The 27563-nt window shown below is 38.2% G+C and overlaps 1 protein-coding gene across 6 annotated transcripts in view; it reads right to left on the bottom strand.

Annotated features, from left to right (window-relative positions):
* The window catches only part of DYNC2LI1 (dynein cytoplasmic 2 light intermediate chain 1), a 37885-nt gene extending 10798 nt beyond the window's left edge, over positions 1 to 27087 (bottom strand). For 4 of the 6 annotated variants that reach the window (XM_043918131.1, XM_043918128.1, XM_043918129.1 and 1 more), the window contains exons 1-9: positions 26952 to 27087; positions 25082 to 25199; positions 14825 to 14859; positions 13769 to 13838; positions 11350 to 11438; positions 5559 to 5745; positions 4546 to 4614; positions 3864 to 3941; positions 224 to 300 (exon numbers count right to left, since the gene is read on the bottom strand). In XM_043918131.1, coding sequence (XP_043774066.1) covers positions 224 to 300; positions 3864 to 3941; positions 4546 to 4614; positions 5559 to 5745; positions 11350 to 11438; positions 13769 to 13838; positions 14825 to 14859; positions 25082 to 25199; positions 26952 to 26959 — 731 coding nt within the window. In that variant the 5' untranslated portion in view covers positions 26960 to 27087. Of the gene's footprint in view, positions 1 to 223; positions 301 to 3863; positions 3942 to 4545; positions 4615 to 5006; positions 5466 to 5499; positions 5746 to 11349; positions 11439 to 13768; positions 13839 to 14824; positions 14860 to 25081; positions 25200 to 26951 lie in introns of those variants that run through there. The other 2 variants (XM_043918130.1, XM_043918133.1) reach the window with 2 other exon arrangements.
* Between the last annotated feature and the right edge of the window lie 476 nt (positions 27088 to 27563).

Consider the following 27563-nt stretch of genomic DNA (forward strand, 5'->3'; position numbering starts at 1 on the left):
TATTTTATTCTAGTTTCCAACTATTATATAACATTTTAGTTGTAAAATATGATAAATATTTAAACAATATAAGAAGCAAGAGATAACATGAAATTATCTAAGAACAGTCATCTGAGGCATTTTTCCCAGTCAAGAAACAAGAGACTTGTGAGAACAATAATCAGATGAGAGAATACCAAAAAAAAAAAAAGTAAAAAGATATTAACAAATATTTTAATGGTACCTTTTGTCGATGCCAAATGCCAATTGGTTAATAACTCCACGTATTTTTAGTAACAGAGCTTCTGATTTACTGGTAAACTAAAAAGAAAAAAATCAGGACAATAAATTACATGCTTGCTTTCAAATCACAGAAAGAGGTAAAATGAACATGGCTTTCAACAAGTACAGACTGCAGAGAGAATTACTATTTATCTGCCCAACAAAATCTTGTGTTTGAGTAAGCAAAACAAAACCTGAATAAAGGAAAAGAAAGAAATATTGATAAATTTGTTTTAATTCTTCAAATTTCATGAGTGCATGATGTATTTATTGTATGGACTTGTGTTTATGCACTAATCATTTCAGCTACTCCCACAAATGGACCGTAAGCATTACCAAAATGCAATCTGGTTGGTTAAAAAATAGGAGGTATGTATCATAAATAACTTTTCCATCCAAAGGCATACTGCTGTCTTCAAAGCAGTTAATGTGGGATCTGCAGACTAGTCTAACAATACTGATACTCACTAAAACAACTTTAAAACGGCTCTTCAGATTTGCCTTTAGAGTTTGCAAAGTAAGCTACTGACTATTCTCAGTGGTGGTCTATAACGAAGTGATCATAACCAGAATATTTTAGAAGAATGAAGCTGCATGGGTACTATTAATCATTAAGCTGAGAAACCAGATGAAAACCAGGACATATGGTTACCTTACAGAACCTTTTAAGACTAATTTTGAATGTCTGGAAATACCAAGGTCACCCAGACAAATCAGAATGACTAAGATGTATGAAAGTAGGAAAAACAATCTTGAACCAAAATGAAATGTAATTATAAAGTAAAGAGATCAGTGTTCAGCTTAAGATTCGTTCAAGACCTGGGTTTGATCCCTGGGTTGGGAAGATCCCCTGGAGAAGGGAAAGGCTACTCACTCCAGTATTCTGGCCTGGAGAATTCCACAGTCCATGGAGGGTCGCAAAGAGCCCTACACAACTGAGCGACTTTCACTTTCACTTTTCAGATTAAGAACAGGCTCCCAGGGAAAGGGCTTCCCTGGTGGCTCAGACCTGGGTTCAATTCCTGGATTGGAAGATCCTCTGGAGAAGGGACTGGCAACCCACTCCAGTATTCTTGTCTGGAAACTTTCATGGACAGAGGAACCTGGCAGGCTACAGTCCATGGGATCAGAAAGAGTTGGACACGACTGAGCAACTAACACTTAACTTCCCAGGGGGAAACTATTCAAGGGAGAACACTCATGTGAATATACAAGATTTGATACATTTTAAAAATTGAAACAACTTTATGCTTCTATTGAGACAATATGCTAATATGAAAACCTCAGCTGAATTTTAAAAACACAACTTTTTTATCATCATCATTGTATTCTCTATTATGTTCCCTATATGGTGAGGAAAAAACCTCATCACAAGTGTATTTCATAGGACTGCAGGACTGGGAGGACATGAGAAGTTTTTCTAACTCAACCCCATCCCCACCCCTATCTGTTGCACCAATTGCCTTGAAAACATCCTCCACAAATATATGTAGAGTTCTACTTACGAACTCAATGCCTGGGAATTCATGATCTCCAAAAGCAACTCGTTCCATTTTCAGATAATGGCAGTATTAGAAATTTTTTTCTTAATTTGAACTAAACCCCACTGATTCCTTGTTCTTGACTCTAAGAAAACATACATTTTAACCCCTTTCCCATGGATCAGTCCTTCAAATACTTAAAGACTGTTATCACATTCCAAATGCCAGAATATCATTTTATGCTGTTCCTCATTTATCATAATTTTAAGTCCCCTACCATCCGGGGGGCTCTCCACTGAATCTGGTCCTACTTACCAATGTTTTTCTCGTTTTTGTTTTTTATTAACTTGATCATATTGCTCATATTACTGAATTAGTATTCTTGACTGAATTATAAAGGATAAACTATGTTTTTAAAAAAACAAAACAAAACTGCTGCATATCACTGAACCTTGGAAAGCAGTAAGTACCAAAGTCTGGACTCTAGGGTCACAGCGGAAGTGAAACTGAAAGGTGGGGCTTTGTTAGCTCTGACCAGCTCTCTTCTTGATTTGGGAAGCTAGAAAAGCTGTATGGTTTCCATGGTGGTCCAGAGTGCTCTTCTAAACCCAACCTCTGATTTACTGAGAGCTGAGATGAAAGATTCTCAGATCCTTTCCCTAGTCCCTGGACTTCTAGGGTCTTGTGAGCCATGATTAATTGCAGGTCTGCTGTGGCCTGGGTTGATCTGACTTCACCTATTATTGCATTCTTACTGATAAGACCAGACTGGGCACTGATGGATCATCAAAAGTGATCTGTTTCTAAACAAAGAGAGGGATTTTCCTCAGCTGACTAAACAGAAGGAAATGTGGAGCTTTATCTAGAAGCGAAAGTAAGAAACTACAAGATCCATGGTCTGCTTCTGTACTTTGAATTCTCCATATCTTTGCAAAACAGTAAAGAATATTTCTGTGGTTGCCAAGGCAGAGTAGACAGGGTGAGGGAAAGTTGGATTGCAAGTCTGGGAATAGCAGATGCAAACTATTATATACAGAATGGATAAACAAGGTCTTGTTGTATAGCACAGGGAACCATATCCACTATCCTGTAATAAACCATAATGGGAAAAAATATGAAAAATAATTTTTTAAAAAAGAATATTTCCGAAATACTTTGTCAACCTAATATGCAAGTAGGTAGATACAGTACAAACATAAAAGGTAATGATTTTTAAGAAAATACATAATAAAATGTATTTGGAGTATTCTGGAAAGTATAAGAATTTTAAATACAGATCATACTTATTACTTTCAGCCTTAATAACTAGCCATGAAAGCTGGGGACTAGGCCATGTTGTCTATAGGTTCCTCTGAGCACTTTGATTTAGAGGGCAAAAGACAGCATTCAAATGGGAGGAATTTTTTTAAAAATAAAAATGCTTTTATATTTTATTGCATTAGAGGATATCTCGCAACATTTGGTCCTGCTGTGGAAGATAATGTTAACAGTTACAAGAACCAGCCTTTATTGAGATTTGTGTCAGGCCCTGTGCTAAGGGTTTCAGGTGTATTCCTGCTACTAACCCTCACAACAACCCTATGAAGGTAGGACTATTTTTGTCCATTTTACCCTGGAGGAGACTAAGGCTTCAGTGAGGTTAAGTGACTTATCTGAGACCCCATATCTAGTAAATGGTTGCCCTGAGATTTGAATCCAGGCAGCATGACTCCCAAGTTCATTATTTTTAACCTCTACAACAAATAGCATTTTTAAAGCTTTTTTTGAAAAAAAAAAAAAAGTTAGTCTTTTTTCTTTTAAGTGAATATAGATTCTAATTCTTAAAGGAAAATTAAAAGATGAATAGATAAATAACCAATTTATCTCTAAGACAATGGGGATTTATGGCTATTAAAAATGTAGAACTTTCACTTCAAGGAAATGGTAGGCTATCTAGCAATGTGTGTTCCAGAAATACATTATAAAAGCTCTGAGCAAGAGGCTTTGAGGGCAATGGGAATGGAAAGGAGAGAATGACATGCATTAGTAAAAGCATCCACATTCATTATTGTGCACCAAGCTGGTAATCTTTCCAAATTTGTTACTGTCTGTTCAAACCCAAAGGATAGGAAACATACAAACCATTAATGATGCTCCATAATAATGTGCAACAAATCGAAGTGTCTTGCATATTACCTTCCTCTTCTCAGAGTCAAAATCCTGAAGACGTATGTTATTAAAAAGAAAAAAGTTGAGAGAACTAGTATCTGTAGCAGAAAAGTACAAATTATTAAATACAGAAATAGATTTTTTTCTTCTTTATTTTTTGAAATGTACCTTGAGTAGGATTCCATTACCTTGGCATTTGGTTCTGTAGAAGCTGAACAATAGCTACAGCCTTCTAGAGCTACACTGTCAGATCTTTCCTTGTTTAAACACTTAGCTCAATAGAATTTAGATACAAGCACACATTTTATCAAGTGGAATACCCCAAGGATTCTCTGACAAGCAAAGATAAGAAGAAACCAATTTTCTACTTTCTTCAATTTAAAAGTTGGGACATAAGTCCTGTCCCTTGGAGACTGGACTGGATTCAGTTTCTAAATCTTCTGCCTTATCCCCATCATGTCACTGTATTTATTGTTCTTCACCTATTTTCTCTTTCCCAGCTATATTCTCTTTTCCAAAATCTTTAAGATGTGTGACTCCTTGACTTCTCCCCTGCCCCGAGTCATTTTTCTCATTTCATTATTACTTTTGTTTCTCTCCTATAAAGGCTAGGCAAGCGTGTACAACAAGCTCAACTAGAAGTGGAAGAGCTCACCTGAAAAATATCGTATTTACTTCCGATTATGACCAGAGGAATTGGAAATGGGTCAATTAATTCACGATCCTGTTAACAAACATATTTCATTGATTCACTGTAATTGTTTACTACTATGTATTCAGCAATTTCTACGACTTAGGTCATTTTAAATCTGCCCATAGTGTTAACATTGTTGGCTTGACAGAGGTTGCTCCAATATTTAATTTTTGAAGCTACATTTCTCAAGCATAAGACTAGAAGTGACAATTCCCTAAGCTACCATATTTATTCTTCATGTTCTGTTCTTTTATTTTCTTATATATTGCCTTCCTGTTTTTTTTTAAGTTATTTGTATTAACTGTTTGTTATAATAACATTTATACTGCATATATGGGAACCATAACTATCAGTTTTGTTTGATATTCCTTTTGTAAAACACACTCATATAAACTCTGGGCAATATAAAATACCTTTCTTAGTTTTCTAGATGATGACATTTCTGATTGTACATAAAAGACTTGTGTTACCATATTGCAACTTGATAGTTTAATTATCAGATGATAAAAAGATACTGATTATGTGACAGACAATAAATGTATAGAATGACTATAAAGGCTGTTGAACCTCTATTCCTTGCTTAAAACTGTATCCTTATCTGGGTCTTTGCCAGGTGACATTTGTACAACCTGGTTTTGTATCTTCATGTCACAGAGATTATAAAATCAGTATCAAACCACTACTTTAAAACTCTGTTCCTTTTGATTGGTGTAATATGCCATAACAATCACAGTAGATGTCTAACGAGAAGACATATGAAATCTTTTTCCTTGTTTTGCTCTGAGGTTTTATTAAATTGCTGTAATTTTCCAGTGAACAGGTTCATCCACATCAAGTGAATTTCAACTCATGCATAAAAATCTAAAGAAATTGTTTGTGATGTTTTTTTTTTTTTTATTTTTTTTTTTTAGTGATGTTATCTTTAACTATGTATGGGGCTAAGAATTCCAAGAATAATCCCAGCAGCAACTCACTGGATGGTCCTTCTGCATATTGCTCCACATCTTCTGTCTCATTTCAGAAGCTGCTTTAGAATTCTTCTTCCCCAGTTTCATTATCACTTTATCGACATTAAGTTTTGTGGCTTGCAACAGATTTTCCATGGTGGGCCAAAGGTCATTAGGTTTTGAAAGATCCAAAACAAGGACAATAGAAAATGTCCTAAAGAAATAAAAACATATTTCAAAAAAAAAAAAAAAGACTCAAAATAATTACCATTTGAAACCCTACTATACTGAAATGTATTTTCTAAGAATAACACTATAAGAAAAAAAAATAGCAATTTTCTAAGAAAAATATGCTGAAATTATAGCCTTATTTATTCCAGTGCTTTTCCCTAGCGATATTTAAGTGTTACAACCAAACTTTTTGTTTGAAATAATAATAATCCAGTCACATAATGTGCAATTGGATCCAACAGTGCCATGTTTAGATTCAGTTTTCCTATGTGTTCCAAAGAAGGGAAGCAAAAATAATAATCACAGCAGCAGCAACAATACAACAATGTGGTGAAAACATTTACTGACGGACCTTGCCTGGAGTCTATATAGCTTATTTCCTCCTAACCCAACAAGACTTCCTAGAAAATGTTACGATGGCCATTTCATGGATTAGAAGTCTGAGGCACAGACTCATATAACTAGTGAACTGTAGAGCTGGTATTTAGACCCAGAGCTTCATGGTTTTCTGCTGTACCTTGCAGAAAGGCCTTGCTGTCTCACTCCAGGCCACCACACACCCCACCACCATGACCATATGCACACAGGCTCACGTTTAAGTATATCAAACATAAATCTAAACTCAGCAACAACAAACAACACAATTTAAAAATGGGCAAAGAACTCAAATACATATTTCTGTATTTAAAGACATACTTATGGCCAATAAACACAGGAAAAGATGTCTGGTATTATCATTAGAGAAATGCAAATCAAAACCACAATGAGATACCACGTCTTGCCCATTAGGATAGCTACAATAAAAAAATAAAAATTAAAAATCCAGAAAATAATAAGTGTTGGAAAGAATAGACAGAAATTGGAACCCTGGGACATTGCCAATGGTAATATAAAAAGCAAAGTAGACAATGTGAAAATCAGTACAGTGGTTCCTCAAAAAATTATAGGAGGGTCCAGCAATTCCACTTCTGGGTGTTTTGACATCAGGGACACAAACAGGTATTTCTATTCCAATGTGCATAGCAGCGTTATTCACAATTGCAAAAGAGTGGAAACGACCCAAATGTTCATCAATGGGTTAACAGGTAAACAAAATGTGGTCTATAAATACAATGAAATATTATTCAGCCTCAAAAAGTAAGGAAATTTTGACACATGCTACAATATGTATGAATCTTAAAGACATTGTGCTGAGTGAAATAAACTAGACCCAAAAGGATGATTTCATTTACATGAGGAAGCTACAGTAGTCAAGTCATAGAGACAGAAACTAGAATGGTAGTTGCCAAGGGTTGAAAGAGGGGGAAGTAGGAAGTTATTGTTTAATGGGTACAGGTTCCATTTGGGAAGTCGAAACGCTCTGGAGAGGGATGGTGGTGATGGTGGCAAAACAATGTGAATAATACTGAATGTCACTAAACTGTACACTTAAAAATGGCTAAAACGGTGAATTTTATGTTATTTTACAATTAAAAAACAAATATAAATCTAGGAGTATTATAGAGAATGGTCGTAATAAGTCTGTACAGCCATAATCATGGGTCAATATATCTTTGATCAACAGAGCAAACATTCTGCTAGCAGAAATAGCAAGGAATTAAAATATATGCTGGTTATAATATAGTCAAGTTATCTGGGCTTTCCTGGTGACTCAATGCTAAAGAATCTGCCTGTCAAGGCAGGAGATGCAGGTTCAATCCCTGGGCCGGGAAGATCCCCTGGTGAAGGAAATGGCAACCCACTCCAGTATTCTTGCCTGGGAAATCCCATGGAAAGAGGTGCCTAGCGGGCTGCAGTCCATGTGGTCGCAGAAGAGTTGGACAAATTAGTGACTAAGCAACAACAATTATTTTGTTTAGTTTGAGCAAATCCGCTATTTTGTGTAAAGCAAAGCAATAGCTAAATTCTATACTATAGGTCTAAATCCAGAAAGTAGTCTTTTTAGACATTACCTAAGAGTTTCTATAAAGTTATTATGCCATTAAACTGTCTAGCCAACCATATCTTTCATTTGAATAAGCTCAGAAACAGCTTTTCTTAATTATAATGTGTGTGTGTATATATACACACACACACACACACATATATATACATAAAGGAAACTAATTTTATTTTCAGAGTTTTAGCATGATTAATGTTAAAAAGACCATGGTTTACCTTTTTTTTTTTTTTTTTTACTGTGGTAAAGTATATATAAAGTGTATCATTTTTTCCAAATGAAAATAACTTTGTTTTAATCAAAGGGAAAATGGATTATTCAACTTTTTTCTAAGGTTAAAATTTATGTTTCCACTGCACTGCAAATACTTGTGTTACTTTTGCCTTCATAGCAAATGACAGCTAAAAAGTTTTTTTATAAAACACTACCTCTGAAAACAGGGAAGTGGACCACAGGAAAGGCTCTCTTACAAATTATCTAAGGTCTGTGGAAATGTTCAATGCATCTATAATTATTCTATGAACAGTCACTTTAAAGAAAAACAGTATCTAACAGCATTTGGTAAGGTGGCTGGGCCCTGTCCAACTCAAGGAAATTACATGTCGAATTAATTCCAGTCACAAAACACTCTGTGATTTGCGACTAATGAGGAGTGAAATGTTTTCCATGAATTCGTCCACCACTCAGCAAGCTGCTTTGGACCCAGGCCTGTGGCGCCCCAGCCCTCTGTTCATCACCCTGACCCCTCTTCTCTCCCAAGGCAGGCTCCAGCTGCTCTGGGATTCCACGGAAAGAAGACCAGGAACTCACAGAGCGAGACAGTGAAGAAACTGTGGGAAGATTTGGCTTCCTGCAGAAACCAGAATCTCTACAAGCCCATGAGGTCTAGAGAAGGGAAGTGAGGTAATACAGAAAGGTGATGTGACAACAGGGCCAGAACTGGAGCCAGCTCACAGTCTGGGGAGAGCGGCTCCCAGCCTCTTGACTCCTGTCTGCCTCAGGCCAGGCTGGCCGGCAGCTCTTGTTCCTTCAGCTGCTCCCCGCCCCGTCATCTCCTCTCAGCCACACCACCATGAGCTGCCCTAATTCCCAGGCAGCTTCAATTATTTGTTTCTGTTAAAGGAGGACAAATGAGAACTACACAGCTGTAAAATCCCATGATTCTAAAAAAAATAATGTCGGGGGAAATGGTGGTTTTAAGCGAAAAAGCAAGATCTAAATGTGTATACACAGTATCTCATACCTGTACAAAGTATATCTACAACACTGAAAACACGGAAAGAAATACCTCAGTATGTTGAGAATAGTCCTTTTTCATGGGCTCACAGATGCTTTTACTTTCCATGTACGTTTCACTATTTTTCCAAGTTTTCCTTATGAGCATAAAACATTTTTGTGATAAGTAAAAGACACTAAATTTTATTTCTTTAAAAGAAAAGAAAAATCCCTGGACAAAGAAAGCCAACATTACTAGCTAGTTATGGAAAAAAATTATCCTGTTAACAAGAAAAAATTCTAAAGATCTTAATGGTTGAAATTTGACAAATAATTGTCAAGCCCTTTGTATCTGGTCCAGCAGCAATGGTCTGTGTTAAACTCTGACAACAGTAAGATATTTCATATTTTTAAATTCTGTTTTCTTTGGCTAAGATGGGTTCCCAGGAACATTGTGAGAAATGTCACAATTTTCCACATCTGATTTGGCCAACACTTGGGAATCATTCTCAGGAAAACACCACCAAACAGCTTGAGGTTTTCCCCTAGGTTCTTTTTCTTTAAGGTCAGCAAATAGCCAATTTCTTCCTCTTCTAACTCATAAACTTTCACTGCATGAGGTTTCACTGGTGTGTCTGCCTGCTAAATCGCTTCAGTTGTGTCCAACTCTTTGTGACTCTATGGACTTGTAGCCCTCCAGGCTCCCCTGTCCATGGGGATTCTCCAGGCAAGAATACTGGAGTGGGTTGCCATGCCCTTCTCCAGGGGATTTTCTCAACCCAGAGATCTAATCCGTGTCTCTTCTGTCTCCTACACTGGCAGGTGGTTTCTTTACCACCAGCACCACCTGGGAAGCCCCTCAGTGATATTAACATTAGTATTAAATTAGTATTAAATTCAAGTGTGTGTTAGTCACTCAGTCATGTCTGACTCTGTGTGACCCCATGGACTGCAGCCTGCCAGGTTCCTCTGTCCATGGAATTCTCCAGGCAAGAAAGAATACTGGAGGGGGTAGCCATTCCCTTCTGCAGGGGATCTTCCTGACCCAGGGACCAAACCCGGGTCTCCTGTATTGCAGGCACCTGAGCCACCAAGGAAGCCACTTGGTGGCTCAGGAAGCCATTACTTTAAAGGAGACATAATATCCAGTTGCAGGAAAAACTCAGGGACTGAATTAGCTCATGCTTGGATGGGTATTAAAAAGAAGTGAGTTTTAAAATTTAGTTTTCGAAATAATTTTTTTTCTTTTTGTCAAGTGAATATATTGCCCAAGTGTTATTTGACATATTTTGTTTGTAGGCTTGCAAAATATGTTACTAGTTGGATGCCAACTATCTCACTTCAACACAGGCCAGAACCTTCAGTTCAGTTCAGTTCACTCAGTCATGTCCAACTCTTTGTGACCCCACAGACTGCAGCACGCCAACTCCTGGAGTTTACTCAAACTCATGTCCATTGAGTCGGTGACGCCATTCAACCATCTCATCCTCTATCATCCCCTTCTTCTCCCGCCTTCAATCTTTCCCAGCATCAGGGTCTTTTCCAATGAGTCAGTTCTTTGTATCAGATGGCCAAAGTATTTGAGTTTCAGCTTCACCATCAGTCCTTCCAATGAACACCCAGGACTGATCTCCTTTAGGATGGACTGGTTGGATCTCCTTGCAGCCCAAGGGACTCTCAAGAGTCTTCTCCAACACCACAGTTCAAAAGCACCAATTCTTTGGCACTCGGCTTTCTTTATAGTCCAATTCTTACATCCATACATGACTACTAGAAAAGCCATAGCTTTGACTAGACAGACCTTTGTTGGCAAAGTAATGTCTTTGTTTTTTAATATGCTGTCTAGGTTGGTCATAACTTTTCTTCCAAGGAGCAAGCATCTTTTAATTTCATGGCTGCAGTCACCATCTGCAGTGATTTTGGAGCTCAGAAAAACAGTCACTGTTTCCACTGTTTCCCTATCTATTTGCCATGAAGTGATGGGACCAGATGCCATGATCTTAGTTTTCTGAATGTTGAGTTTTAAGCCAACTTTTTCACTCTCCTCTTTTAATTTCATCAAGAGGCTCTTTAGTTCTTCTTCACTTGTGGTGTCATCTGATCTGAGGTTATCGATATTTCTCCCGGCAATCTTGATTCCAGCTTGTGCTTCATCCAGTCCAGCATTTCTCATGATGTACTCTGCATATAAGTTAAGTAAGCAGGGTGACAATATACAGCCTTGACGTACTCCTTACCCGATTTGGAACCAGAACCTTGGTTCTTTGAAAATCTCTGAGAGCAGTACAGTTTAGGCACATAGAAAGGAAGTGAAGGTAAACCTTCAGCAACATAAAACTGTCCCTGCGAATTCTGATTCACAGAAACCTCATGTTCATCCTGTGGCCTCTACTGGATACTTACTAACCACTATTCCTCACTGGCTCCACTTACCGTAAGGTGTCACTTGTGATTGGTATGCTGATTAAATCCAGTAAAGACGTTCCTCCACCTAGCTCCCAAAAGTGAGCAATATCTTTTGGCTGAAAAAACCAGGGTTTTTTTCATATTAATATTCTTTGATGTTTTTACATTTTAAATAGTTCTTATAGTTCATTAGCACCAGCCAGTAATAATTATGGATACAAGATATTACAGTCCTCAAGACCCTTTGTGGCAGTCAAAATTTTCTCCTTTATTGATCCCATCCCTCAAAATACACTAAAACATCTATTCCAAAGAACAAAGATGAAACATTAAGAATATACACAGGTACTAAATGCCCTGATTCTACCCTAATTTAATAGAAGACATTAAACAGCACCCCAACTCTGTAAATATCACAGGTAGCAAACACTCACATTAGAAATAAAATTAACAAATTGAACACATTTGGAATTATCTTTTTGAAAATAGTTATAATTTTAGGTAGAAATAAAACAACTGGACAGGAAAACATCCTAATTGAGGGAGAAGACAGAAGCTCACACAATAAATCAGACATAAAGACAAGACAAGAGGAAACGGGGAGAAGAGATAGCAGTCTGGCCTGCAGATCAGGATTGACCGGGCAGAAGCATAAGCAGCTGGTCTGGGCCTGACATCCCTGGGGACAGGGACAGGCTGGCACTGGCAATACAAGCGGTAGGTGGGGGGACAAGGACTCTCTACAACTGCTTCCCTTTCCAGAGAACTCAAACTATAGGGGGACTAAAAGGGCTGGGCAGCCACGTAGCTTGGAAAAAAGACCATCTATTCCATGGCAACTGTCCTAGACTGTGGCTAGCTGAAGGCATTTCTCCTTCCAGCCAGATACTGATAGCCTTCAAGATATTACGATTGCTTGAGGAGCTGATAAAGCTCTTCCGTTTAGAACTCTTAGGAGACCTTCAATCTGAGAAAGATGTGACTCTTCTAGAATGAATACAGAAAAGCCCAACTTGATAGCGTAAAGTTTAGCAGAAACAAACAGGTGAAAAAGAAATCACATGAGTTTTTATGTGCCCAATACTATGAACTTGGAAGAGGCAGATGGTCATTACAGCAGTTTTAGATAAATATATTTTGCTTTTTGACAGGTTATCATCTCAACTACTGAAACTGTTTTGCAATTGGTATTTGAATCTCTAATGTTTGTGAGGAAAAATAAGTTTTCAATGGAAAATCTCCTTTGATTCACAACTGGATGAAGAAAAGCTTTTAGAGCTTTTCTCAAAAGTTAAGCTTATGAAAGTTAACTCAGAGTCTCCCAAAACAAGGATAAGCCTATTTCTAGGCTTATCACTCATGCAAAAATTTATGTGATTCACAAAAATAAAGTTCTCCCACATCTCAATATATTGTTTTTTCTTTTCAATTCCATAGTTTTAATAACTAAGTTGCACTGGTGAATCCAGGAAGCAGCAACAGCCAATTTTAACTCTATATACTGTCTAATGATCAAACACTTAGATTGGATCAATCTATAAAAATTTGCCTGTGTTATGGGAGTTATTGAGCCCCTGGTGGCTCAGAGGTTAAAGCGTCTGCCTCCAATGTGGGAGACCTGGGTTCAACCCCTGGGTCGGGAAGATCCCCTGGAGAAGGAAATGGTAACCCACTCCAGTATTCTTGCCTGGAGAATCCCATGGATGGAGGAGCCTGGTAGGCTACAGTCCACGGGGTTGCAAAGAGTCAGACACGACTGAGCGACTTCACTTCACTTCATGGGAGTTACAGGAGATATGGGACCTTCTTTATTCTAGACTGTTCTCCATACACCTAACTTTAAGAAATGACCTCTTCCTTATGGGAACACCAAAAGAGAATTCTACTTAGAATTTTTTATTCTCCTAACATACACTATAAACTTTCCCTCTATCCTGAACAATTTCTAACTCTCCTCTACAGATAAACCAACAGAAGTGAAAATAGGATTATGGCCAGTTAGGGCCTGTGGTCTCAAATAGGATTACCAACTTTAAGATGTATTTGTAAAACTGCTAATAATTTGGATTTTAAGCAGTATATTTTCGTAAATATCCAACAGGTCAAATGTATATTTTTAGCAGATTTTTTTGGGGGGAGACAAGATAACTCACAATGTTATTCTCATTTGAAAGAAGAAAATATGCCCAAAGCCTGTACACTGAAGTTACAGGGTAATCCTATTCAAGCATCTTAAGACATGACAAATGAGAAGGCCAAAATATTTTCACAGTTTGGGTGGCTTCCTCTGTGCTGAGTTGCATTTGACTTTAAAAGTATTACATAGCTAGGAAGTGTACTCCTGGATATGTTTATTGATTGTGGAAAAGATGGGAAATGTAAAACAATGTCAGCATCCTTACTTCTCCACACAGGTGTAGAGCAACATCACCAAAAAGACACTCACTGTGTTATGTCCCTTTGCTCTTCTTCCATATGTATATTCCAAAGCTAAGGTTGGTTTTGGTGGCTCATCCCTGTACAGTGAAGACAAGTATTATTACCATCATTTTCTTAAGCTATCATCGTACCTTATTTTTGCTTCTTAAGAACTGTATTAGCAGAGAAGTTACGCTGTGTTTAACACATTGAGATAAAAATGATTAAGAATTTATACAAAAATTAAATAAGCCTTCAAAAAAAACATCTTAACAGACTTCAGTAGCAACTGCAGAGGTGAGTAATGGCACCTGCATGGAGTGGCAGCGCCTAGTGACACCATTCGGGGAGCAGAGAAGGAGCTGGCAGTGTTGGTGGCTGTGTCAGGGCATAAGTCCTCTGCATCCAGGCCACGTGGGAAGCAAAGACAGTAGGTTCATGCTCAGCCTCCATGTGCGAAAGCTTGGGAACCTAATGACTATCAATTTAATGGAGACACCAATAAAAGATTTTTTATACAGTTCTCAACTGAAATCATAGCTGAAACCTGGGCATCATTTAGCTAATGAGAGCTGCAAACCAAGAAGACTTTCCTTACCAACTTCCTCAAACACCTTAACCTTACCTTAACCTGGTGGCATGCTTCCACGGCAAAGAAGGCTAGGAAGTACATAAAACAAATGGCAACATGTACAGTTTGATGACCAATAACGTGCTTCAAAAGCATACCCATGAGCAATTCTAAGATTATAATGTTCAAACAATCATGAACTAGATAAAATTTAAAAAGTTTAAATATCAGAGTAGCATAGCCAAAACAAGTAAGTACTATCTATTACAGATTGAGTAATTATGTTAATTTCTTCCCCCAAATAAGGAAATCCATTATTAATCCTATATAATTTTTTTCTGCTTATTGTTGGTTTCATCTTTAAAGGAAGATTGTAAAAGCCATAATATGGACTCACAAGAATTAGAATATTTTGTTTAGGTCACAAAATGGAAATATGTCTTTTAGATTCTAACTTGCCTTACACAACAAGAATAAGCAAAAATGTATTCTAAAGTTTAATATAACACTTACCTGTCAAGACACCTTAGAATAATAGTAGTCTTTCCCTAGAAATTCAAAATGAAAGAATACTGTGTTACTGTCATCCACATGTAAAATTTTATTATTGTTCATAATTGTGGCCCAAAATAGCTTTTAATCACTTGAATGATAAATTACCTGGAAACTAGAAACTTTCAGAATTGCTCCTAAGTTTGATAAGTGGAAAAAGTTAACTGTCAACTTTCCATCAGAGTGTAACTACACTGCTATTATTATAATTATAAAGTACCACAGATGACAAATACTAGAAAATCAAACCTCATTTTAGTGGTCAACTTGGCAGCTGTCTTAAATTTTCTCTCTACTCGTTAATGCTAATTACTGGTTAAGCTGATGATTAGTGTCTTCTGAAATGTTTTAATTCCAATTTGTTGAAGTGGAAATAAAAAAGGATAACACACAAATATAGGACATGTTGAAGACATATTCCAAGTAAGCAATCCAGATTCCAGTTTAGAATACTTTTTTTGGTTTGTCTTATTTCTAGAAGATGTACTTTAAAATTCTTTTTAGGAGTCAGGAAATAGAGGTTCTGGTCCCATCTCAGCCACTAATCATGAGACTTAACCTCACATCTGAGCCAGCGACTGGTTTAGTGGTTTAAGTCATTGTTTCGTTTTTTTTTTTTCAACAGTGAAGCTTTACTTTTTTAAGACAATCTTTTCCAGGAATCTAAATAAAAGAGCAGCAGGGAAAGTTTACAAAAGGAGACCTTTAGGATTCAAAGAAAGCAGTTTAGAAAACTCTGGACTACCAAAAACACGGATTATTTCACTATATATATGTTTTTTAAAGCCAAGGAACCTACAATACTTACCCCAAAAAAGATAAATCGTGACTCCAAATTACATCTGGGCTATGATTAAATTGAATGACTTTTTTGGTAGTAAGATATATAAATAAATAATTGGAATAGTACTAAAATACATAATTGAAAGATATTTATTGGTAGGTGTTATATCAAAGTGAAAGACCAGAAACAATCTAAAATTTCCAAATAGGGGACTGACTAAATTATGACCATCAATATAATGAATAACATGCAGATCGTAGGAATAGACATACTGACCTAAATCAAATCCCTTACGATTATACAGTGGAAGTGAGAAACAGATTTAAGGGACTAGATCTGATAGACAGAGTGCCTGATGAACTATGGGTGGAAGTTTGTGACACTGTACAGCAGACAGGGATCAAGACCATCCCCAAGAAAAAGAAATGCAAAAAAGCAAAATGACTATCTGAGGAGGCCTTACAAATAGCTGTAAAGGGAGAGAAGCAAAAAGCAAAGGAGGAAAGGAAAGATATTCCCATTTGAATTGAATATTCCCATTGAGATAAGAAAGCCTTCCTCAGTGATCAATGCAAAGAAATAGGTGAAAACAACAGAATGGGAAAGATTGGAGATCTCTTCAAGAAAATTAGAGATACCAAGGGAACATTTCATGCAAAGATGGGCTCAATAAAGGACAGAAATGGTATGGACCTAACAGAAGCAGAAGATATTAAGAAGAGGTGGCAAGAATACACAGAACTATACAGAAAAGATCCTCATGACCCAGATAATCACAATGGTGTGATCACTCACCTACAGCCAGACATCCTGGAATGTGAAGTCAAGTGAGCCTTAGGAAGCATCACCATGAACAAAGCTAGTGGATGTGATGGAATTTCAGTTGAGCTATTTCAAATCCTAAAAGATGATGCTGTGAAAGTGCTGCACTCAATATGCCAGCAAATGTGGAAAACTCAGCAGTGGCCACAGGACTGGAAAAGGTCAGTTTTCATTCCAATCCCAAAGAAAGGCAACACCAAAGAATGCTCAAACTACTGCACAATTGCACTCATCTCACACGCTAGTAAAGTAACTAATGCTCAAAATTCTCCAAGCCAGGCTTCAGCAGTACGTGAACCATGAACCTTCAGATGTTCAAGCTGGATTTAGAAAAGGTAGAGGAACCAGAGGTCAAATTGCTAACATCCACTGGATGATCAAAAAGCAAAAGAGTTCCAGAAAAACATCTATTTCTGCTTTATTGACTATGCCAAAGCCTTTGACTGTGTGGATCACAATAAACTGTAGAAAATTCTGAAAGAGATGGGAATACCAGACCACCTGACCTGCCTCTTGAGAAATCTGTATGCAGGTTAGGAAGCAATAGTTAGAACTGGACATGGAACAACAGACTGGTTCCAAACAGGAAAATGAGTACATCAAGGCTGTATGTTGTCACCCTGCTTATTTAACTTATATGCAGAGTACATCATGAGAAACGCTGGCCTGGATGAAGCACAAGCTGGAATCAAGATTGCCGGGAGAAATATCAATAACTTCAGATATGCAGATGACACCACCCTTATGGCAGAAAGTGAAGAAGAACTAAAGAGCCTCTTGATGAAAGTGAAAGAGAAGAGTGAAAAAGTTGGCTTAAAACTCATCATTCAGAAAACTAAGATCATGGCATCTAGTCCCATCACTTCATGGCGAATAGATGGGGAAACAGTGGAAACAGTGGCTGACTTTATTTTTTTGGGCTCCAAAATCACTGCAAATGATGACTGCAGCCATGAAATTATAAGACTCTTGTTCCCTGGAAGAAAAGTTATGACCAACCTACACAGCATATTAAGAAGCAGAGACATTACTTTGCCAACAAAGGTCCATCTGGTCAAGGCTATGGTTTTTCCAGTAGCCATGTATGGATGTGAGAGTTTGACTATAAAGAAAGCTGAGTGCTGAAGAACTGATGCTTTTGAACTGTGGTGTTGGAGAAGACTCTTGAGAGTCCCTTGGACTGCAAGGAGATCCAACCAGTCCATCCTAAAGGAAATGAGTCCTGGGTGTTCATTGGAAGGACTGATGTTGAAGCTGACGCTCCAATACTTTGGCCATCTGATGTGAAGAACTGACTCATCTGAAAAGACCCTGATGCTGGGAAAGATTGAAGGTAGGAGGAAAAGGGGACAACAGAGGATGAGATGGTTGGATGGCATCACCAACTCAATGGAGATGAGTTTGAGTAAACTCCAGGAGTTGGTGATAGACAGGGAGGCCTGGCGTGCTGTGGTCCATTAGGTTGTGAAGAGTCGGACACGACTGAGCGACTGAACTGAACTGAATTGAACCGAGACACATTGACACGGTAAGACATACATAATAGATTACCATGACCCTATTTTCACTTAAAAATCATCTCTTCCTTGAGATGCATATACATACACATACAGATAGAGAAACAAACAGAAATCCAGAGAGACATCACATGTTTAATAATTGAATGTTTCCATGTGATAACTTTATAGGTAATTTATTTTCTAAAGAAAATCAGGATTTTCTAAATATCCTACACTTTATGTGTATCACATGTAGTGTATTTTTAACTTTTTAAAATAATGAGGGCTATGACACCTAAAAATTAATGTATTCAATGTGCAGGAAAGTATACAGAATTATTGTATTTTAGAATTTGTAGGAATCTTATATAACATTTAGCCAATCTTCTCAAATTCTCATGGTTCCATAGCAGTGATTTAAATTATTTTTATTATAATTTCATATAAATGTGTAAGACTACCTGGTGGAATTTCAAATAAAAATAAACTCAACTCTGGGCACTGAAATCAGTTTTCAGGTTATCATTAAAATAACAATCCAAATTTTAAAAATTCACTAGTAAACTGTTGCCCTTTGAGAAGGCATCCACAGACTCCTGGGTTTCCAAGTCCAAGAAGCACTGACATAGTACAAGCTTACTGAACAACTATTAAAATGAATCCCACATTCCCTTCCACTACGTCCATCACAGAAGAAGTCCAGCCTTCTTCTGACTTGACATCCTTGCAACTCTAATTCCATAATCCTCTACATATCCCTTCATCTGGCATAATAATCTCCTCCCTTCTAAGATCCAGCTGCCCTGAATCCTCAACTTCTTCAGAACATTCTGCTTGTTGACCTGCACTAACATATGACTATCTCTTGACCACTTCCTCTGCAGTCCTATTAAAGGCTATTTATTCTTCATCACCACACATACTTCAGGGCCCTCCCCACTCTCCAGTGCCACCTATAGGCAATTACTCTACTCCTCTCCTCTTGCAGAAATCTCAAGAGGCTTGTATCAGCCTACCCTCTGGGTTGTCATCTCTTCCGGCTCAGTCTGCCTTCCCCTCTCAGCTACTGTCATCAGTTTTGTTCACTTCACCCCTACATGGGCATGGGCAACCCACCTAAGACCCCGACCTCAGGGTGCCCTTTGCCTCAAGAGACTCTGTCCTTCACTCCAGTTCTGCTACATGTCACTTTCGGGGTTCTATCTTGAACCATTTCACTACTGGAAACTGTACCACTTCCAAAATCACATGCACAAGCAACACATTCTCTAAGCATTTTTTTCAGAACTTTACTTTACTTTTCTCAGCTTTACTGAGAGGCCTCCAAAGTCCATGTGTCCTTCTGGGACACAGGCCAGACACAGAAGCGTGTTCTGGCTACCTGGGCACTGACGCTGGCTGGTAAAGATGTAGCCTCATTGACACAGAAGTTAGATCCTGACTAACTTCTGCTAACATGCCTTTAACACGCCCTTAGGTAAACACATGAAGCACAAAAATAAAATAGTATCATATATACTACAACTCTATTATATATATATGCTGCTGCTGCTAAGATTATATATATCATAAAATAAGATAGTCCCCAACTTAGGATAGTTCCATTATGATTTTTTGACTTTATGAAAGTGCGAAATGGATATACACTCAGTAGAAACTGTACTTTTCCCAGGCTAGCGATACGTACTAATAAACTCTTCTTGTGATGGTGGGCGGCAGCAGTGAGCTGCGGCTCCCAGTCAGCCCCTCGATCACGAGGGGAAACAACCAGTACACTTACAACCACTCTGTTTTTCACTTTCAGTATGTTATTCAATAAACTGCACAAGATATTCAACACTTCATTATAAAACCGGCTGTGTGCTAGATAACTTGGCCCAACTGTAGGCTGAGGTAAATATTCTGAGCACATTTAAGGAACGCTAGGCTAAGCTATCAGGAAGGTTCCCTGCAGGAGGGCATGGCAACTCACTCCAGTATTCTTGCCTGGAGAATCCCATCAACAGAGTAGCCTCGTGGGCTACAGTCCATGAGGTTGCAAAAAGTTGGGCATGACTGAAGTGACTTAGCACACAGGCACGTAGGCTAAGTTATGATATCAGTGAGGTCAGATGTGTTAAATGCACTTTTTGACTGACAATATTTATGGGGATATAACCCCACCGTAAGTCAAGGAAGGTCTGTAATATAAACCCCAAATAGAATGAATATCAGCATCTTGGATCTGCAAGTCTCGACCTTTTTTAGACAGTGTCATCAGCAGTTCTGTGTCTCTGGCCAGAACTTTGTAATCCAAACCAAGTTTCATGAAGATACGATACATCTGTTCCTGCTCTGTATGGCTACTTCCAACCCTTTTTGCATCCCTGGCTAAATAACAGAAACTTACAGTGAGTGGGACAGGGTCTCTTGCTACTAAAGTGTTCTGATGGATATGCTGTCCTTTCCCCCCTATTTTTCACAACAATAAACAACCCTTTGAAACCCTGTGACAAACATCATTGCGTGTGTTAGTCATTCAGTCATGTACGACTCTTTGTGACCCCATAGACTGTAGCCCACCAGGCTCCTCTCCATGGAATTTTCCAGGCAAGAACACTGGAGTGGGCTGCTATTCTCTTCTCCAGGGGATCTTCCTGACCTGGAGATTGAACCCTGGTCTCCTGCACTGCAGGCAGATTCTTTATCGTCTGAGCTACCACAATTCAATCATTCCTTAAATGAAATTGCTAAAAGTGAAGTAACTGAATTTAAAAAATGAATATTATTTAAGATAATGACTTATTAACTTAGATGCTGACTTAGATATTTAAATGGATCCTGGCTTTCATACTCTATTGAGGTAGAAGACCTTAATATTGTCGTTATGAAATAAAAATATAGTTAAAATATTTTAAATTATATTTACTACTATAATTTTTTCCTAGATCAATATAAGTACTAATTCACACTAAATATGGTATTGTTGTTGTTCAGTTGCTAAGTCATGTCCAACCCTGTGACCCCACGGACTGCAGTGTACCAGGCTTCCCTGTCCTTCACTATCTCTTGGCGTTTGTTCAAACTCACGTCCTTTGAGTTGGTGATGCCATCCAACCATCTCATCCTCTGTTGCTCCCTTTTCCTCCTGGCCTCAATCTTTCCCAGCATCAGGCTCTTTTCCCTGAGTTGGCTCTTCACATCACATGGCCAAAGTATTGGAGCCTCAGCATCAGTCCTTCCAATGAATATTCAAGGTTGATTTCCTTTAGGATTGACTGGTTGGATCTCCTTGCCGTACAAAGGACTCTCAAGATATTTTCCAGTACCACAATTTGAAAGCATCAATTCTTTAGCGCTTAGCATTCTTTATGGTCCAACTCTCACATCTATATACAACTATTGGAAAAATCATAGCTTTGACAATATAGACCTTTGTTGGCAAAGTGACATCTTTGCTTTTTAATATGCTAAGTTTATCATAGCTTTCCTTCTAAGGAGCAAATGTCTTTTAATTTCAATGGCTTCTGTCACCATCTGTAGTGATTTTGGAACCCAAGAAAATAAAATCTGTCACTGCTTCCACTTTTTCCCCATCTATTTGCCATAAATCAGATGCCATTATCTTAGTTTTCCGAATGTTGAAATATGGTATTAGCTAAGTATAAATTCAGCTCATTAACTTCAAGTTCAATGGTTCCATGACCATGAATTTGCACAAGATGTCTAAATATTATTTTCAAAATGTAATTATCCTAATATTAGTTGATAAAAATAATAACTTATTTCATATGTAAAATTCTTTCACCTGGGTATTTTCCAATGTCTCAGTGAGAACATTAATGTTATAGTCAACATTTTTCTTAACTAACTTCCCCTTATAGTACACAATACTTAAACTTCTCAAAAGATATAATGTGGTACTCTATGTGAAATTATTTCTCTGTTGATCTTAAGGGTTTGCTAAACCTGTGCACACATCAACCCATGGATTTTGGCTGACTTCTGCTAATCTGTGTGGAGATAACTGACATTACTAGAGTAAGAAATGACAAATTTTATCTCAACTGCCAACACTTTCCTGGAATGCTATGGATCAGAAGTCATCTTCAGGATCAGCAAAGGGGAACATAATTGATAAGATGCATGTGGAAGATGTGTGCCTACTATTTTCTGTCCTTTACAGAACCATGGAAAGGATCTGATAATAACCAGATCTTAGACAATGGAGAACTGGAAAAGCAAAAACATGGAGGTCTAGATAGCTTCCTTTCCTCTTTTCTACCACCTAGAGATTGAGGTGTAGGGTGAGAAAATAAGCTCTGGGAAGTGAAAAACTAGTCAGTGATAAACTTTTCTGAGCCACAGTCTAAGAACACTAGAATGATTAACCCTTTGAAAAAAATTTTTCTACAACCTTTATTTTTTTCCTTTTCCTTTATGGTTTATTATGGGACACTGAATACAATTCCTGTGCAATACAGTAGGACATTGTAGATCCATTCTGTATATAATAGTTCACACAGAATGACTATACCTTGATAAGAGATGAAACATAATGTCAGGAGGATCAGAAGATCATGCCGAAAAACTTGACAATCAAATGAGATTAGAGAAAACAAGAGAGAAAGGTCCAGATAAACTGAGATGTCATTAGGTATGACATTAAGAAAAAAATTTTAAGAGAATAATGGAAGAAGGTCCACGTAATTCACAGGACAAAGCAGCTGAGACAAGGCCTTAGAATAATACATTACAGCCACAGATGCAAAACTGTGCAAGTAATAATAAGTGCAATATTATCACAGAAAAACAAAATGACCTCATTATATATTACCAAGGCCTGTGGCATGAGTGAGTGCAATATATCACTGTAAAGAATAAAAAGAGGAGGAAAACCGCAGCACACTTTGTGTATTTGTATGGTAACTGGCAAACATGCAGGGGGTGGCAGCATAAACAAATGCATTTGGATGAAAATAAATGAACACATGAAACTTGTGACAGTATACTGGAGATTGCAGCCTGACCATATGATATCTAACGGCACACATCACGAGAGGAATACAGATAAAGTATAACTGTGTAGGGGATACCAACTATTCAAGATAGTGTTTAACTCAGTTTGAATCGAGTTTTCAGTCACTCCTAAAAGAGATAACAACAGACTCACACAGAAACTAGGGTTAGAGAGAGGTTAAGTGATTCATTCCAACCTAGAATTTTATACCTAGATAAACTTTCAATCCAGAGTGAGGGTGAAATAAAGATATTTTAGATGTGTAAGGCCTCAAAAATTTTACTTCCCATGTATACTTTCCCAGGAAACTACAAAAGAATGTACTCCACAAAGACATACTTGAGTAAACCAACAAAAAAGAAGACACAGGATCCAGGAAACTGGTGCTTCAACAAAGATGCAAAGGGGATCCCCAAGACGTTAGGGAGGGACAGTAGCCATGCAGCTACTTGTGAAAGAGATACTTAAGTTAACCCTGAACACTGATTTAGCTCAAAACAAGAACCACAACGTGACTGGACGTGCGAGTGTGAGAGAGATGTGGAAGTAAATAGTCTTCTATCAGAGATTCAACAGGTAATGTCTAACATTGTGTTTATGGAAATAGCCAATAAGCACATTATTCAGAAGTAAAGAAGTACAATTACAGAAGAAACAGTAAAAGATATGAAAATGGTGGCTTTGAGGAGAGGTTCTGAACTGTGTGCAGAGGCTTGTTATTTTGCTTTACACACCTTTGGATCTTTTGGATAATCTTAAAAAAAAAAAAAATGTTAAGTGTATTTTATTTTTCTGCCATGCCAAGTGCAGAAGTATGATTGTTTCCTTTCTCAAATAACTTTTCCCCAAAGTTTAAAACTTCTTTGTTTTTTATTTGCTTAGTCTTTATATGTACCTTTTTTTTTTTTTGGCCATGGCCATGTGGCCTACAGGATCCCAATTTCCAGACCAGGGACTAACTCATCCTGTTGGCAGTGAAAGCAGAAAGTTGCAACCACTGGACTGCCAGGGAATTTCCTGTAGCCTTCATGTGCATTAGTTATCTACTGCTACATAGTAAATTACTCCCAAACTTATCAAGTTTTAAAACAACAGCCATTATTTCACCCAGTTTCTCAGAGTCTGGAATCTGAGAGTACCTTAGTTGGATGGTTCTGGCTTAAGAATTTTCATAAAGTTGTAGTCAAGATGTCATTTGGGACGAAAGTTATCTCTTGGCTCAACCAAACTGGAGAATCATTTTTCAAGCTCCTTAACATGGTTGCTGGCAAGAGGCAATCAGTTCCTTGCTGGCTCTTGGCCACAGGCTTTAGTTCTTTGACATGTGGACTGGACCTGCATACAACATGGCAGCTTGCTTCCTCCAAAGTGAAAGGTCAAAAGTGAGAGGTTACCTAAGACAGGCTGCCTTGTGAAAGAGAGCATCCCCATTGTTGGAAATATTCAAACCTAGACTATACAACCACTGTCTGGAATGGCTCTCAACCTTTTGATGAGGTACTAGAACCCTGGGGAAATCTAATTTCCCATAAAAAAACACCAGTGCACACACACAATTCTGCATACATTTCTAGGGAGCTCATGGACCCCAAAAAGTAATTCCATGGATCCCAGGGTAAGAATCCCTATTGCAGAAGACTAGACTATCTCCAGGATTCTTTCCATTTCTGTGACACTAGTTTAAGATAAGTGAAAGTAAATGTATTATACTCTATATGGTTCATGTTTTTTAATATATATATGCTTGTTTTAGCTATACAAGTTATCTATAAATATGACCATTAGAATAGTTATTTATGGTGCTTTTGTGCAAACTGGGAAAAGATGACTCCTCTGGGCTATCTAGTCAGAAACAAGTACCCCTTCCTCTGGGCTCCTGGGGCCCAGGTCAGGACACACCACTTGATAAGAAGAGGCAGGTTGGGTGTGTTAGTTCCCACCCTTCCATGAGCAGGGCCCAGCCAGATTTAAAGTAACCAGCAGGCTGGAGCTTGGTCATCTGGTTAGAGAGTTGAAATACCTAAATTTTTACCAAAGTATTAAAATAAATGTTGCCATTGGCTATTAAATCATCACAAGGCTTGCGGTGAAAAGAGTACGAAAAAACGCATTACCCCGTTTTTACTGCCAATGAAGAAAACAGACTTTTCTCCAATTTCAACTCCATCACCTTCACTTCCACTACTTCTCCGTTTTTCCACTTCAGCTTTTGCAATTTCCCAGAGAGTTTCACTATATGAGAGAAAGATAACCAAAATTCAGAAAGACAAAAAGAATCCTTACAAAAATTTCTTTCCAGCCCAGAGAAATTTCATTTCCATCAGATTTATAAACAAACCAATATCATTTGTGGGGGAGGACAGTGAGCTGGTGAAACTTTGGAGGATTAGTCATTTTCTGTGTACTAGATGGAAGAAGAAAATGATAAACAGGGCCTTTATTGCCAGGATGTGAGGTTGTCTTATTCTGGGACTCCCAGCCAGGGCTGAAAGCTGTGTGTTAGCTTCTCAGACACACATGAAGGTACAGTGCCTTTTGGAAACATACAACTGGAAAACCGCCAACATCTAGCAAAAGGGGGAAACATGTAAAACCAGTTTACCTTTGCTACCTGAAATCGTTTCAGTTTCTTTACATTACATATTTTTTGACTCAAGATTCCTTTTTTAAAATATAAATAAGGGAGAAAATTACCTAAAATTCCTTTTGAAAATCATCCTTTCACTCACCTCTCTACACAGATTTTTTTAAGTAAAGCCTAAATAAATTATGGAGTACTGAACTAAAAAATATGAGTAAGATTTCATGTAGTAAGTAATCTACTTACTACTTTCTGCATAGAGTATGCCAACTTGAGTAAATTACCTAACCTCTCTGGATCCTTCATTCAACAAATATTTATTGAGCACCTAATATTCTCACATTTCTGTGCTAGTCCCCAGGCTCACTTTTGTTTCTTCTCCTCTAAACTACTGACTAAAAAACAACACCAACTTCATAGGATTGCCATGATTGTAAAATGTGATAATTCATTTAGGTTAGGGTCTGGCCTATATATAATCACCTAAAATTAGTGAGTGTTTATAATTATTATTTTCAAGAACCAGGAATGGAAAAGGGGGGTCTGCACTAAAATTCACACATTTACTTCACAGGCAAGCCCCTAAGAACTCAGTCTGGGCCTGTTTACTCTTCAATTACATCCATTTCTTCATAATGTTATTATCTCCTTTCCAAGTTCCCAGCAGTAAAGAGAAAGAGGTGTTGTAACCTTTTATGGTGATGGGAAGCTTAAGGTTCATAAACTCAAGAGAGATCACACAGCCCATCCACGATGTGGGAAAAAAAAACAACAGAAATCTCGCTCTGTGATGGACTCCAGTACAGTACGACTTACAAGTCGTTCAGGGAAGTCTTAGGCATGATCTTGAGAACAAGTAACTAAAATAAACATCATAGAGAAGAGCTAAAATGTATCCGATAGGTGATTAAAATCTCACCCCCCTCCCCTTAAAATGTGACCTTACATTTTTCACAGTGTCTTCACTAGTTCCCCCTCTTTTATCTTTGTCGTAAACCCCTGCACCCAGACAGGAGGTCCCTGAGGAAGTGGGTTTGTGGTCTGGCTCACGGCCTGAAACCCTGTTCCTAGAAAATTCCCGGGCCCTCAAAAAACTTTTTGAAGAAATGAATGATTGGAGTTGAATCATCTTTCAACACCTCTTAACTTTTCCACCTCTGGAACTTTTCTACTTTTGGCAGAATCCATACTCTCAAGGATATTACCTTGACCAACCAGACGGGAACTGCAAACAGGACAAACCTACAATGGGTCTCGCGTGTAACTCCTCTCCCCAAATATACTGGCAGCGGCCTCTCCCTCCACCGCCGCTCCCCGCCTCCACCCCATCCAGGCTGAGTTGGGAAAGAAGGGAGATTCTCGAGGGTTGCGTAAACCAGGCTCAAGCAGGGTTGCAGGGGTACCTGGGCATCGTGGCTTGGCTGCCCCAGAGTCCTGATCGCCGCGTGAGGCCCAGCCTAGAATCAGCCGCACTGCGAACTCGGAGAGAGGCCGGGTTAAAGCAGGGTATTGCGTTGCCATGGTAGCTACGTCACACTCATGGGTTGCGTGCGGAGTAGAGGCATCATGGGAAAGGTAGTTTTCAGCTTTCTTTTCTCGTCTCAGCTTTAGCTGAGACCTTTTGGATGGGAGAGGAGACTCGTGGCAGTAAATCTGGGACTTAAAAAACTCTGGACCGGAAATGTTCTTTTATTTAAAAAATATTCTCCTGCGTACGGACTATTTATATGCCAGGGATCTCTGTCTTCAATTACTTTTCTTTCCCCAGTAACAGTGATTTGGGAGTGGAGGACGAAACAATCTCCTGAGCTGTTTTCTAGTGATTTACTAGAGGCAAAGATTTTAGTATTTTCCAGCCTTCTGTTTGTTTGGTTGTTTCAGATTTCGTAGAACAGCACATTGTTTGAAAGTGAGAGAAAATAGTCGCTTAGTCATGTTCGACTCTTTGCGACCCCACCGACTGTAGCCCGCCAACCTCCTCTGTCCATGGAATTCTCCAGGCAAGAAAACTGGAA

Source organism: Cervus elaphus, chromosome 11, assembly GCF_910594005.1.
Source record: "Cervus elaphus chromosome 11, mCerEla1.1, whole genome shotgun sequence".
In the NCBI taxonomy this organism is placed as follows: domain Eukaryota; kingdom Metazoa; phylum Chordata; class Mammalia; order Artiodactyla; family Cervidae; genus Cervus; species Cervus elaphus.